General features: G+C 38.4%; 1 protein-coding gene across 3 annotated transcripts in view; it reads right to left on the bottom strand.

The window, feature by feature from the left end:
* Positions 1–447: 447 nt before the first annotated feature.
* fgf13a (fibroblast growth factor 13a) overlaps positions 448–11,895 on the bottom strand; it is a 96,767-nt gene continuing 85,319 nt past the window's right edge. For all 3 annotated transcript variants that reach the window (XM_031734944.2, XM_031734875.2, XM_031735009.2), the window contains 2 exons: positions 7,229–7,427; positions 448–2,421 (listed from right to left, as the gene is read on the bottom strand). In XM_031734944.2, coding sequence (XP_031590804.1) covers positions 2,285–2,421; positions 7,229–7,427 — 336 coding nt within the window. In that variant the 3' untranslated portion in view covers positions 448–2,284. The remainder of the gene's footprint in view (positions 2,422–7,228; positions 7,428–11,895) is intronic.

Below are 11,895 nucleotides of genomic sequence, written 5' to 3'. Positions count from 1 at the left end.
AAACTCATATTTAGCTCCTTGGAAAAAGGCAAACGCGGTATTACTTACCTAGTAAGTTCACTCAGCTAAACCAGTACTTATTCAGGCAACAGGAAAGGTTACAGCTGTGAAGCAATTTCCAAATACCCAGTCTTCTACCGCGTTGAAAAGAGGTATTGATTTTTTTTTTGATAGAATAAGCCCTTTAGGCCTGTGTAACACTCAGGGGCAATTAAAGGTTTTTTCCATCTAGGTATGACACATTGATGTTCACAGACAAGAAAGATGCCAGGAATGAGTTTATGTTCAAGAGTTTCTCAAAGGTGAATGTATTTCTGGGTACAATAAAACACAGATTTATTGTTTAATTGTAACAATCTAGTGTTCTGTATAACTGCAATAGCTAATCAGTGTAATAAATGAAGTGAACGACTGAACAAAGAAGAGGACCGACACATTTTAAAAGTATATCTTAATATAAACATTTTATTCAGTGCATTTTTGTGTATACAACAAATAATAAACAACTGGAAGTTACCAGACAGCCACAATGTCTGCCTGTATATGTTGTTTTATCAGAGTATCTGTCTGGTAGTTTGGAACACATGATCCAACATGGGTTAATACACATAGCCTACATCATGCAGCTCTAGACCAGAATTTCCCTGCCTTCTCCCATGCAACAGATAGGTTCACCTAATACAGACCACCTCCAGAGGAAACCAAGACAAGAGTCTCCCAGAAGCATGTACCAGAAGGAAGTTATGTAGCTGAAGGGAAGCGTACATAGCCCACAAAGGGTCCTTTTTGTACATATGTGTTTGTACATGCCCAGTGCAAGAAAGGGAAGATGTTAATTTTTGTATGACTTTATCTTTTTTTTTCACTTTTACAAATATGACGTGTCCTATAAAATGTTAAGCCACCTAAAAGTCCACAGTATTTTTTTTTAATATAGAAAATATTGTCACCACAATAAGTTACTCAAACACATAACAAGCATCCTGGGAAGGGCCATTCACCATCCTATGGTGAAGTGTATCAGTCAATAGAAGTCGACAAAAAAGGATGGCTGGGGTTTCGAAGTATGACACAAGCACAAAGGGAGGAACCGATTACGAGGACAAGAGCTAGAGACATTGTGACACTGTGGTAACAGAAGGGAATGGGGACACAGGATAGTCGTTTCATACCTCAGTCATCGAGTGTATCATCAAAAAGCACGTCAAGCACGCTGCCAACTCCAAAGTGGTTAAAATCACTTCCCTTGCCTGTTTTTCTTTTTTCACAAACCTTTGCTTTCTCTCATCAAAAATGTACAATAAAAAACAAAAAGATCCAGGTTTGCTTTTATACTGACTTGGCTTTCAGCGGCTTAAAGGGACACTCTTTTTCTGTCTTTGGTTTGCTGGAACCATTTTTCATTAATGAACAAAGATGCAAATGCTTAACAATGGCAAGGGAAGAGAACAAGAAGGAACATAATCAGTTATTAAACAAAATCTCACAGCTAATTCAGAAAATTAGCAAAAACTAAGGTGCAGCTGTGGCATCTCCAAATTTTAAAAAAATAAAATGAAGGAAAAGGTAAAACTGCAAGAGAGCCACACTGCCCCCACACTGCCCCTTATATCTCAGGTCAGTTGTACATAGGCTTCATTTTCCCATGCTAGAGAGCTCAGTCTCTGAGCGTGTGCACTAGGACGCAGGAGAGCTACCATCTGGCTGGCCACAGTCTCAGTAGCACTAGGCTGTACCATACCAGGGAGTTTATAGGCTTTGTATTCACAGAAGCATGGATGAGACAGAGATCAGGGCTTATACGGTACCACTGCAACCTTGTAGACCAGCACCATTACTGACTGCCCTGAACACCTGCATGTCTAACTTCCCGTCCCTGTCTAACAGATGCACGCGGGCTTGCTGTCTGCATGAAGAAAACTTACTGTGCACAGTAAATTAATTACCAAAATAAGATAAAAATGAGCTAACTGGTATGCAATCATCACAAAAATAGAGTGTCTAAGGTCATCAATAAACCTCAAGCCCAAAAATAAAGTTTTAATCAGTTCCTTAAGTCCAGAATGATCTATGTGCTGTTAAGTTTCTTACTGTTGATACTGTTTTGATGATGACTGACCAGGATGATAGGTGCTTTTGATTGACGGTGTCTGGTTGTTTATGTGTGATTTGTTGTCCTAGCTAGTCCTGAACCGCTGATCGGAGAAACAAGTCTGCTTGGATTCATGCTCTGCTAGAGGTAAGGTTTCACGGTTCGGCCCCAGGCCTGGGTTGGGCTACCAGGCTACGTTGATTCGTTCTGGCTCACAGCTTTCCCTCCGTTGAGGACTGCTGAGGCACTCCGACTCTTGGTGGGTGTGCCGCTGCCAGAGCGGGAGAACTCTGTCAAGTCATGGAGAGATGGCTCTCTGTACATTGCAACTGTGAAAACACAAGACAAATGCAAATCAGGCAAACTGACATTTTTTAACAATATTAGTGAAAGAGGCAGTGTTTTGTCCACTGGTTAAATGTCTGTTTTTTCTGACATAGCCTCCCTACAACCATTATATTTCCAGATCAAAATACTGCCGAACATACTAATTTCATGAGATGTTATCTGTCTCACTTGCAACCATGCTGGATTACATCATCCATTACGGCAATTAGCCTCAAAAAGGAGAGCTACCACAGCTGAAGTGCAGCAGCTAAGGACTGTGGTCTCAGGCAGTAATAGGTGGCAGCTAGGGAGGATAGCAAAGTTGAATTGTTTAGCCAGCTTATTAATCACATCATTAGCTATAATTACTCCTATCACCAGAAATACAAAACTTGTCTTTTTTCATTATTTTGAAACAGAAATATCATCAGGTACCCAGGAAGGTATGAAAAAACAGCCTATGTATAGTATGCATATTATTGTTGCTGTGCTGTTTGTTTTCTGTGATCTCACCACAGTTGTTCTTTCCATGATTGACAATTGTTTTGCACCATTTTAGCACATAAACATTATCATTTGATAAATAAAGAGTAGATTTTCATTTTAAAAACTCCTGTCAGCTGAATAATGGTTCAAAATGAGTGCAATTAGCTCAAGTATCGCTAAGAGACTTCTGCACACACATAAATCTACCTTTTCTTGCAAACTGGAGGTATGTTATTGTTTAAATGACAAAATAATGTTTGTTTTAGTCTTTTCTATGCATTAAAAACCAGTTCATCTAATATTTTGTGACCTTATGAAGCTGATTGCTCTCAGTTTATCTGTCCAAGTAGTTTTTGGCACCACGTTATAGTTCCCTCCAAACTGCTGAATCAAGTAGACCCTGTTGGTGCTGAAGTAAAAAGAAAAATCCTATATTCACAGCATGACATTATAAATTCAAGAGTTGCTAGTGCTTCAGCTTTGCTGTGTGTGCAGCACTGGTCCAGTCTGCATTTAACAGCACCTTTTTCAGGAGAAATATCAGTAATCTGAGGTTCATAGTCTTTGGTTTCAGGATGTTGTCAACATCCTTCTGCCTAGCATGCTATTTGATGTTCATTCCTCAGGGAGTTTGTGGCTGAAACAGCAAACCCAGTCCTTCAGACACTTTACTTAGTCCAGCAGTTTTTGTTTCAGCGGCAATCCAGTGCCCATCCTTGTATATAAACATAAATCAATGGGAGGATTCGGTTGGGAAACTGCTGATTGGTTCCAGCCTTGTTTGCAGCAGGCTATTCTGTTATTACCGTGATAAGTGACTGACCTCAGCATTACAGTACTAGATCACTGCTATCCTCAACACCTCTGCTATTTTATATATCAAACCTCAAAAAAACCCCAGAACTAACCATGTTGTCATTTTTCACATTTCTCCACACAAATCACCTAGTAGATGCTACTCCACATAAAAGCAGGTGTTTGCTTCTTGTATCAGGAGTTTTTGGGAGAGCTTTAAGAGGATTTTCTACTTGGACTTGAAATGACACGAGCTAAACTCGCTACATCCAGAGGAACACAGTATGAGGGCTGTATGCTGAGGCTCACAGAGTGCAACCAGAAGAGCAGTGATTAATATCTGAAAGAGATGTCATCGCCAGTGTTGAGACAGATTCTTAATTGGTGCTCTGTAACACATTTCCCTCTGAATGAGTTGCTGGAACAAATTCTCCAGTGCAAAGTTATTTCCAATCACTTACATCTGAAATTCAAATGAAGATTTAGTAAATATTGTGCACTACAGGATACTTTAAAGTTTGTACACAAGAAGCAGTATTACAGTGTCTCATTTGATATTTGCTATTGAAAAAAAGAAGAAAAAAACCCCTCTATATTTCCTCTCCAAGTTAAAATGCAGCCACAGTCGATAGTTTTCAGTATCAGTTACAATTACTGTGTCACATAGCCTCGATCTATCCTCCTTATTCAATTCTTCTATTTCTCTGTATTTGTCTGTCAGCATAAAGCAAGCCAATCATTCACCAGCTATTTCTCTTCAGTGTGTTTGAGACCCCCTGGATGACCTGTTAAATGAAGGTGAAAAGCTATTATTGTGATCTCAGAGGGCAAATATGGGTTCTTAATAAGATGCTGGCTGGAGAAGCTTCCCTAAAGACACAAGAAGAGGGACCATCGATTCAGCAAATAGAAGAAATGAAAAAATTAACTCTAAACTGGAATATAAAGCACTCCACTGCAGCTGAAATACTGAACAAAATTCCTCATATACTACTAAGATATTCAAATCTTCCTTTTGTGTTAAGATGAGGGATGTGGCCAAGAATATGTGATGTTTTATGATTTGATTCTTTATTGCCATTAAAAACCTAATATTTTAGGGAGGATTTAACGTGGGTGAGTGGCAGATTTGACCCCAGGCATCTGCAATAGCCCTAGAGCTTATAGGTCACCTGCTCAACCCAGTAAGGTACACCAGCACCCGAGCGATGGCCAACTTTATGCTGTCTATGATTGCATTTTAACAATAACAACTTCCTTAAAGCAAGCAAATGCACAATTATATTGACAATATCTTCGACTTTAAGAGGTGTGCATAACAGCTGAGTCCTTATAAAAATCTTCCTCATTCAGTCACTTTTGTCAGTTATTTGCAAAGTTTACATTGTGTGACAATCGAATTGTTCGAAGTGAAGAATAAGGCCAGCCAAAGTACATTCCAAGGACATGCACTTGGATAATTAAGCAGAGTTTAAGAGCCAAACAAACTTTCACACGACTGTATTCTGACAGAGACAATGTTTAGCAGGTAAAAAAGGACAATTTGAAACACTGTTGTTTCTGTTCTGTTGTTGCTGTTGCTAGCTATTATCACTGGACAAAAACATTTTTGTAAAGTGTAAGGTTTTCTACAAAAATAAAAAATAAAAATGTCAGAGCAGAATCCCAATTTGGCTGAAAACACAGAAAAATGAAATTTACAGACAAAGTCAAGCTTCAACATTCCAACCAGCTTCTTGTTCTTTTGCTTTCAAATGTGTACTCAGCTGAAGTGAAAATAAACTGAACTGTGAAAATTTCTACTTTACAGGAACAAAGGCCTGCTATTACATCCGAATATGCCAATAACTGTGTTTCATGTGCAACCATCTGATGTGCCACAATCTCAAACATGAAATTTGAGCAGCAAAGCAAAGATGAGTTCAAGGCTAAGCACAACAACCTATCTCTTCTCCAGTTCTACAAACTATGTATGTATATGAACAATTTCCCCATTTTGAGGAGGTTGTTCTGAACCAAAGTTCAAGCTGCAATTGTCATCATCAGTACTACCATCACACTTCAGACACCCACCCAAAAAAAGGTTGGTCCAGCCACTGCATTTCAGAGGCTAGTGTGAAATACAATATGTGGGCAATATCTGGCTTTTGAAGAATGTTACAAAAATTGAATAGGAAAAAATAAAAACTACCATTGATTTAATATTCAATCTAAGTTCTACAACTGTACAGGAAAAAAAAAATGTGTCACAACATAATTTTTTCCAAAACAGCCAGTGTAAAACCAACCATGTACCACATTCAATATAATATAATACTAACGTATTAACGTAAGTTTGACATGCTGCCATGTTTATGACAGTTTTATGATGAGTTATGTTGGTAAGATTAATGTTAAGCTGTCGAATGACTGCAATTTTGTTTTAAAAATTCACAACTGCATCAGTGACACTTAATAACAGGAGCTGTAAACATTCAGAGAGACTCCCTCATGCTCAAGACATGTATCGTGTCATAGTTTTGGCACATCCTTAAAAGTAAATTTTTATATTTAAACTTGATTATCTAAATTCAGATAATTATTTTAAAGCTCAAAAATACAGAACCAGATGACAAGATGTAAACTGCACTCAACAGTCAACGATATAAAGAAACTGCCCTCTGTTCTGCATTGTTTTGAGTATTTTGCACTGCAAGCTTTTGATTTCTTACTGAGACAAAAAATGAAGACCCAGGGTGTTTTTCTTTTGTCTCACTAAAAAGAAAACAGTCTCTCTCTCTTTGTCTCTCTCTCTCTCTTCTTTCTGACAGGTAAATCTGTGTCTTGTCAAAGATGAAAGGACTGTGGCCTGTTTCCTCTGTTGCTCACGGCCACATTACCACATACGTATTCTTTATGGGTGGGGTTCTCAGTGAATTTACAGTCCTGCATGGGGCCTGCTGGTGAAAAATATCAGCCTTGCTCCGCATTGTGCCTGCAATGGAGTGTGACCAGCTTGAGGAAGCTATTGAACAGGTTCATGTAAAAGTCTCTGAAGAAAATGCTTAGTGTAAAGGAGCCATATAGAAAACAATGCACTTAGATTTTAGCCAAACAATATCTACAGAGGTCTAAAATATAAATAAAATGAAAAAGGGCTAATTGAATGGGAAAACTGATACCATTGTGAAAAGCAACCCTTTTGCAAAGTAGTGTTGTGTAAATACTTGATTATATGCCTGTATTCTCTGATACAACTGAATTATAAAGTACAAGTAGAAACATGCACCTTTCCAGCATATTTCCATCTCTAAATCTTCTTTCTTGACAAAAAATTATTTCTGTTACTTGTCAGTATTTTTCCTTTCCAGGGAAGACTACACGAATAATAGCTACTGTTACCTCTTACACTTTTGAATATAACCAATTAGAACATTAATGCAACCAGGTGTGGATAATACATTACACAAACTAGTTCCTATCATATGACAGATATATTCTGAACCTTAGTATTGAAAAGTAAATAGGAAAAGCTCTGGAAAGGCCTACCTTTTAGAGGTTTGGGAAGAAAGTGGGCTGCTGGCTTGTTCTTCTTGACATGATTCCCCTTCATGATTTCTCCTTCCTTGTTCAGACCGAGGTACCAGCCCCTGCCCGACTGCTGCTGCCGGTATATCATGGAGGAGTATGTCACATAATAGTTCTCGAACACTGACTCCTTGAATTTGCACTCCGGTGTAAAGTGTTCCTGTCAGGGGATGAGGACAATCAGATATACAGGTAGTTGGACAGTAGTTTACAAGATCTAACATTAATTTAAACTATATCTATAAATGGAAGCAGATGAAATACAATAGTTAATTACTTGATAGTGAAACCTAATAATGATACATGTGCTGCACGTTTGACAAGAACTGTATCTTAAGTTTCAAGCGTCTGCTTTAATGTGCCATGATAATCATTTAAAATCTATTTGTTCCATTTACTGTAGTGAAGAATGTAGCATAGATAACAGTGATATGACAGATATAGAAGAGTATTAATAAAACATACAGGCAGGATGAATACTATATTCTTATTTGGTCCTAGCTGTTAAATATGTATGAGAAGATCATTATCTTTCTGAGTTTGTCGTTTTTAGCTGAGATTTGTTTGGACAAGCCTATTTATTACTAGTCAAACACTTTTACAATGCATTTAGGTACTATCTACAAAAATGATAATACTCCTGTGAGACGGTGGCTTAGGGAGCTTTATGTGTACTTGAAGTTGCACATGCATCTTTTAAGGTTTTTTGAACACTTCTTTTCTCTTTCACTGATCTACTGGGTGTGGGAAGACTCTTTAAGACATTGCAATTTTGAAGTTCATCTTCTGGACTCCATACTGTGCAAGAGTTCATATGCCCTTTGAGTTAGGTTTGGTATCTAGCACTTGTATGGGTTTTTGTCATTATTGCTACAACAGCATCGCTGAGGCTTATTTCCCCTGAGACAAGTGCCTATGTGTGCATGCATGTGTGTGTGTATGTGTGTGTGTGTTGGTGGTGGTGGGGGTATCTGTGTGTATGTGCTTAGCTGAATGTTTGCAGAGTTTGTGGAGCTGCTTGGATGGTAAGCACAGAAAACAGCGTCTAATCTGTTAGGAGACAATTTCCCTTGAGAGAGATCAAGGGACAGTGCGTAAGACTGTGCATAAGGCAAGTAGGGCAAGTCACTGGTGATTGTTCCTACTTTAGAGTTTTCTTCTTTGGACACTTTGAAAATGGAAGTACATAAAGTACATGCAAACAGCAGCATGTGCACAGTTAGTCATATATAGAAAAAACAGTAAATAATAAGGATTACTCTCACAGATAAGAGTTAGACTCAGTCTTAATCCAAGTTAAAAAACATCACAGGTGAAAATGATGACGTGTCTCCAAGGCCAGCAACCCAGTGTGAGAGCCTGACAAACAACATGTCACTACCAGACACAGTCATCTGTAACAGCGTATCTTTTTTTTTTTTTTTTTTTGTTAACAGTTCAACAGTGTCACTTTTGTGAGCAGTAACAGGACTTCAAAAGGCTGAATGTCATCTGTGATGGTTTGGTTTGAAGCGTGTATACAAGGCAGTTAAAGCACACAAAAGACTGGAATTTGTTGAACTTGTTAAAAGAGCTCTATCACATCACACTGAGCCTTTTGTCACACAAAGCCTCAGAAGTTACTCAAGACATAAAATCTACACCTAGCTACAGCAACTGAGAACCAAGCTCATTTATCATACCCTCTCACTGATTTGGCCTTCACAGACCATGCATCAAAAATCTCTGAAAGAAGCAGAGTGAAAGCGAAAGAAAGATGATGACACATCACCTTAATAAGATGTATCCAGTTGGCTCAGACCTAGTTCTCAGTTGTGCTTCAGTATCATGAGTAACAAAATTCTACTGATAGATCAATGTTTCCACTACCACTGCAATAAGAAACAGACTCTTTTCTGCATATCTTATGTCATTTACGGTCACACTAGTCTCTCTCCTTGCCTCCATTCTGGGCTTTACCGACTTTGTGTCTATGTGTGTGTCTTTTTACCATGTAACGTCGAACTACCCAATTACCAGAGTTACTAATAATCTTGTATTCAAATGCATGAAAACATATTAAAGGCTTTTTCCAATATTTGTATATTATTACAATCATCTAGCTTTCAAAAATAAAAATTAGAGTGTAAAATCTTCAGTCATGTCCATGCAGCTGTAGGCGGGCCTATAAGTTTAAGCAGTTAAGTGGCTTCAAGTGTAAGTGGCTTCAATGTGTTCTTGTCTCAGGGCACCAAATACTGGATACCCAAAGATCATGCTTTATTTTTAAAAGAGCTAGAAACTTCACATCAGGAGGTTTGAGGTTTGCAGTTTATCCATTTTTTCTTTCCAATTTGTTATTTTTTTACCACTTGTTATAATTATTCCTTCTTAGGATTGCATTGGAACCTACTATAAGAAAATATGTTTGTTTGTTTTTAAGTTAAAATATGCCCCCTTGTGATGCCAAGGGTCCTTTTCCATGCATCCTTCAGGTTGGAAACCTCCCTCTCTCTCACTACTTAAGACCAGTGTGTCAGGACACAGATGAAAAGGACACCCGGTGCATAATTTTGAGATACCAGAAGTTTTGGCAAATCAGCATTTGAGGCCTCGAGGAGGAGAAAAGACCAGCATATCTCAATTGCAACAGCCTCCTTCAGCAGGACAGTCACTCAATGCACTACAAAAACTACTTTGAACATAGAGCCCAAGGATCCATGGGTGGAAGTAGAACAAGCCTGAGGTGGCGATCCATTAGCAGGGACACAAGGGGCAACGTACATAATATTATGCAGGTGGTTTTAATGTTGTGGCTGACCGATGTAGAAAGACTGGGCAGCAACCATCTCAGTTATGTACGAGCAGCAATTGGAACCAGAACAACAAGCTACTCTGAAGCCAAGAGTTCTGTTCTACCTTTAATAACGAGCCCATGTGGATTTGGCTCGTTACTCTCCTCCTGGAGAAGAATAAGTCCGAGTCTATTGATAAACAGACAGATACAGACACACGCACAGTTAGAGCCAGGATGGAGGAGAGGCTATTGGCCATTACAACCGTATCTGAACCGGTCTCTGGACAGAAGCCTCGCTCGAACTGACGCAAAGAGGGGCCAAAATGGCAGGGGATCCCCATTTCTATTCTAACAGGACTGTGATAGACAGAAACATTCAGACTCTTTGGAGTTCGCTCCAGTAGCATTTTCTTCAGTCAATAGCATGTTGATTGTTCCCTAGAACCAATCTCCCAGTGAAAAAAGAAGAAAATCTTGCATCACTTTAATCATGACTCGACTGCCAGACGAAGCAGGGGGAAATCACTTTAAAAATAGAAAGCAGGACACTATCAGCATAGAATTAATATCAGCCTTGTCATCTCTCTCAAAGCATTTCTCTGTGGTGGATTGGCTAAATAGACCTTTAATGATTCCATAGCACTGCATGGCCTTTTCTTTGAAATGTGCAGCTATGAAAAGTCATTTTCCTAATGCTTCACAGCTGGCAACCTCACTTGGAAAAAAGTTCAGAAAAGCTGTTTTGTTAAAGATCACAGAAATGGCTGAAGTAAATCAGATGAAAATCTCCCGTGTGTTTGATACAGTGAAGATATAACCTGGACAATTACCCCTGCTGTGCTAGTACATTACCTTGTTCCTAGTAATGAAGCCTGGAACTGTTAGTACATTTTTTGCATTTAATACAAATGGAATAAAAAAAATTCAGTCCTTGTCTATTCATATATTCCTTCTAAAGAAGCTTTGTAAAGGATGCTTTTATTTAACTTTATAGACCCTCTCTGTATTAGCATGCTCTTTGACATGCCTGGTAGGCAGAATAGAGATGGAGAGTTAAAGGTTATCTTTTCATGATTTATTATCATGAAAAGAGTGCCTTTTTATTCACACATTTTTAAAAAATATTTTCCTGTTCATTAATTACACATTGAATTGTATGATTTGTGGTTCACAGGTTGGCTATCCATATACTCTATGTTCCTATAAAGATGTCGGGCCAGTAGTTCTTAGTTAGTAACTGAATTTTTTGTGTAGTTTTTTATCATTATTAAAACTTCACAGCATTCATACTTAGATTTATAAAATTCTGCATTTTGAAAATGACAAATGAGTTGCATCAAAACAAAGTCCAGCTCTCATTTCAGCAGTCACAAGGTTATTCAAATTTAGTCTTATAAACAAAAGGTTTTTATTGTCAAATAATATTGCATAGAAATGTCTTATTCCATTTACAAACAGAGAACCGTCTGCTGTTTTACAACAGCTGAAGGCATGGTAGTATTGCCTGAGCACGGTCTAATAACTGCCTGTAGGAGGGAGACATTTAAAAGCTGATGAAGTGTTAAACATACTGTGCTAAAGGATGTTTCCTTGTCATTTTTAATCTCCATGATGTAAAATACATTGACATGTATGGAAAGACCCACAATCTCCATCTGGGGAATCTGCACACACACACACACACACACACACACACACACACACACACACACACACACACACACACACACACACACACACACACACACACACACACACACACACACACACACACACACACACACACACACACACACAATCAAACAAATCAAAAGTGGTATGGGTAACCGTTAAATGAATATTCCATTAGCAA

This window comes from Oreochromis aureus, linkage group 2 (assembly GCF_013358895.1).
Source record: "Oreochromis aureus strain Israel breed Guangdong linkage group 2, ZZ_aureus, whole genome shotgun sequence".
NCBI classification, from domain to species: domain Eukaryota; kingdom Metazoa; phylum Chordata; class Actinopteri; order Cichliformes; family Cichlidae; genus Oreochromis; species Oreochromis aureus.
This window is presented reverse-complemented; position numbering and strand designations above follow the sequence as displayed.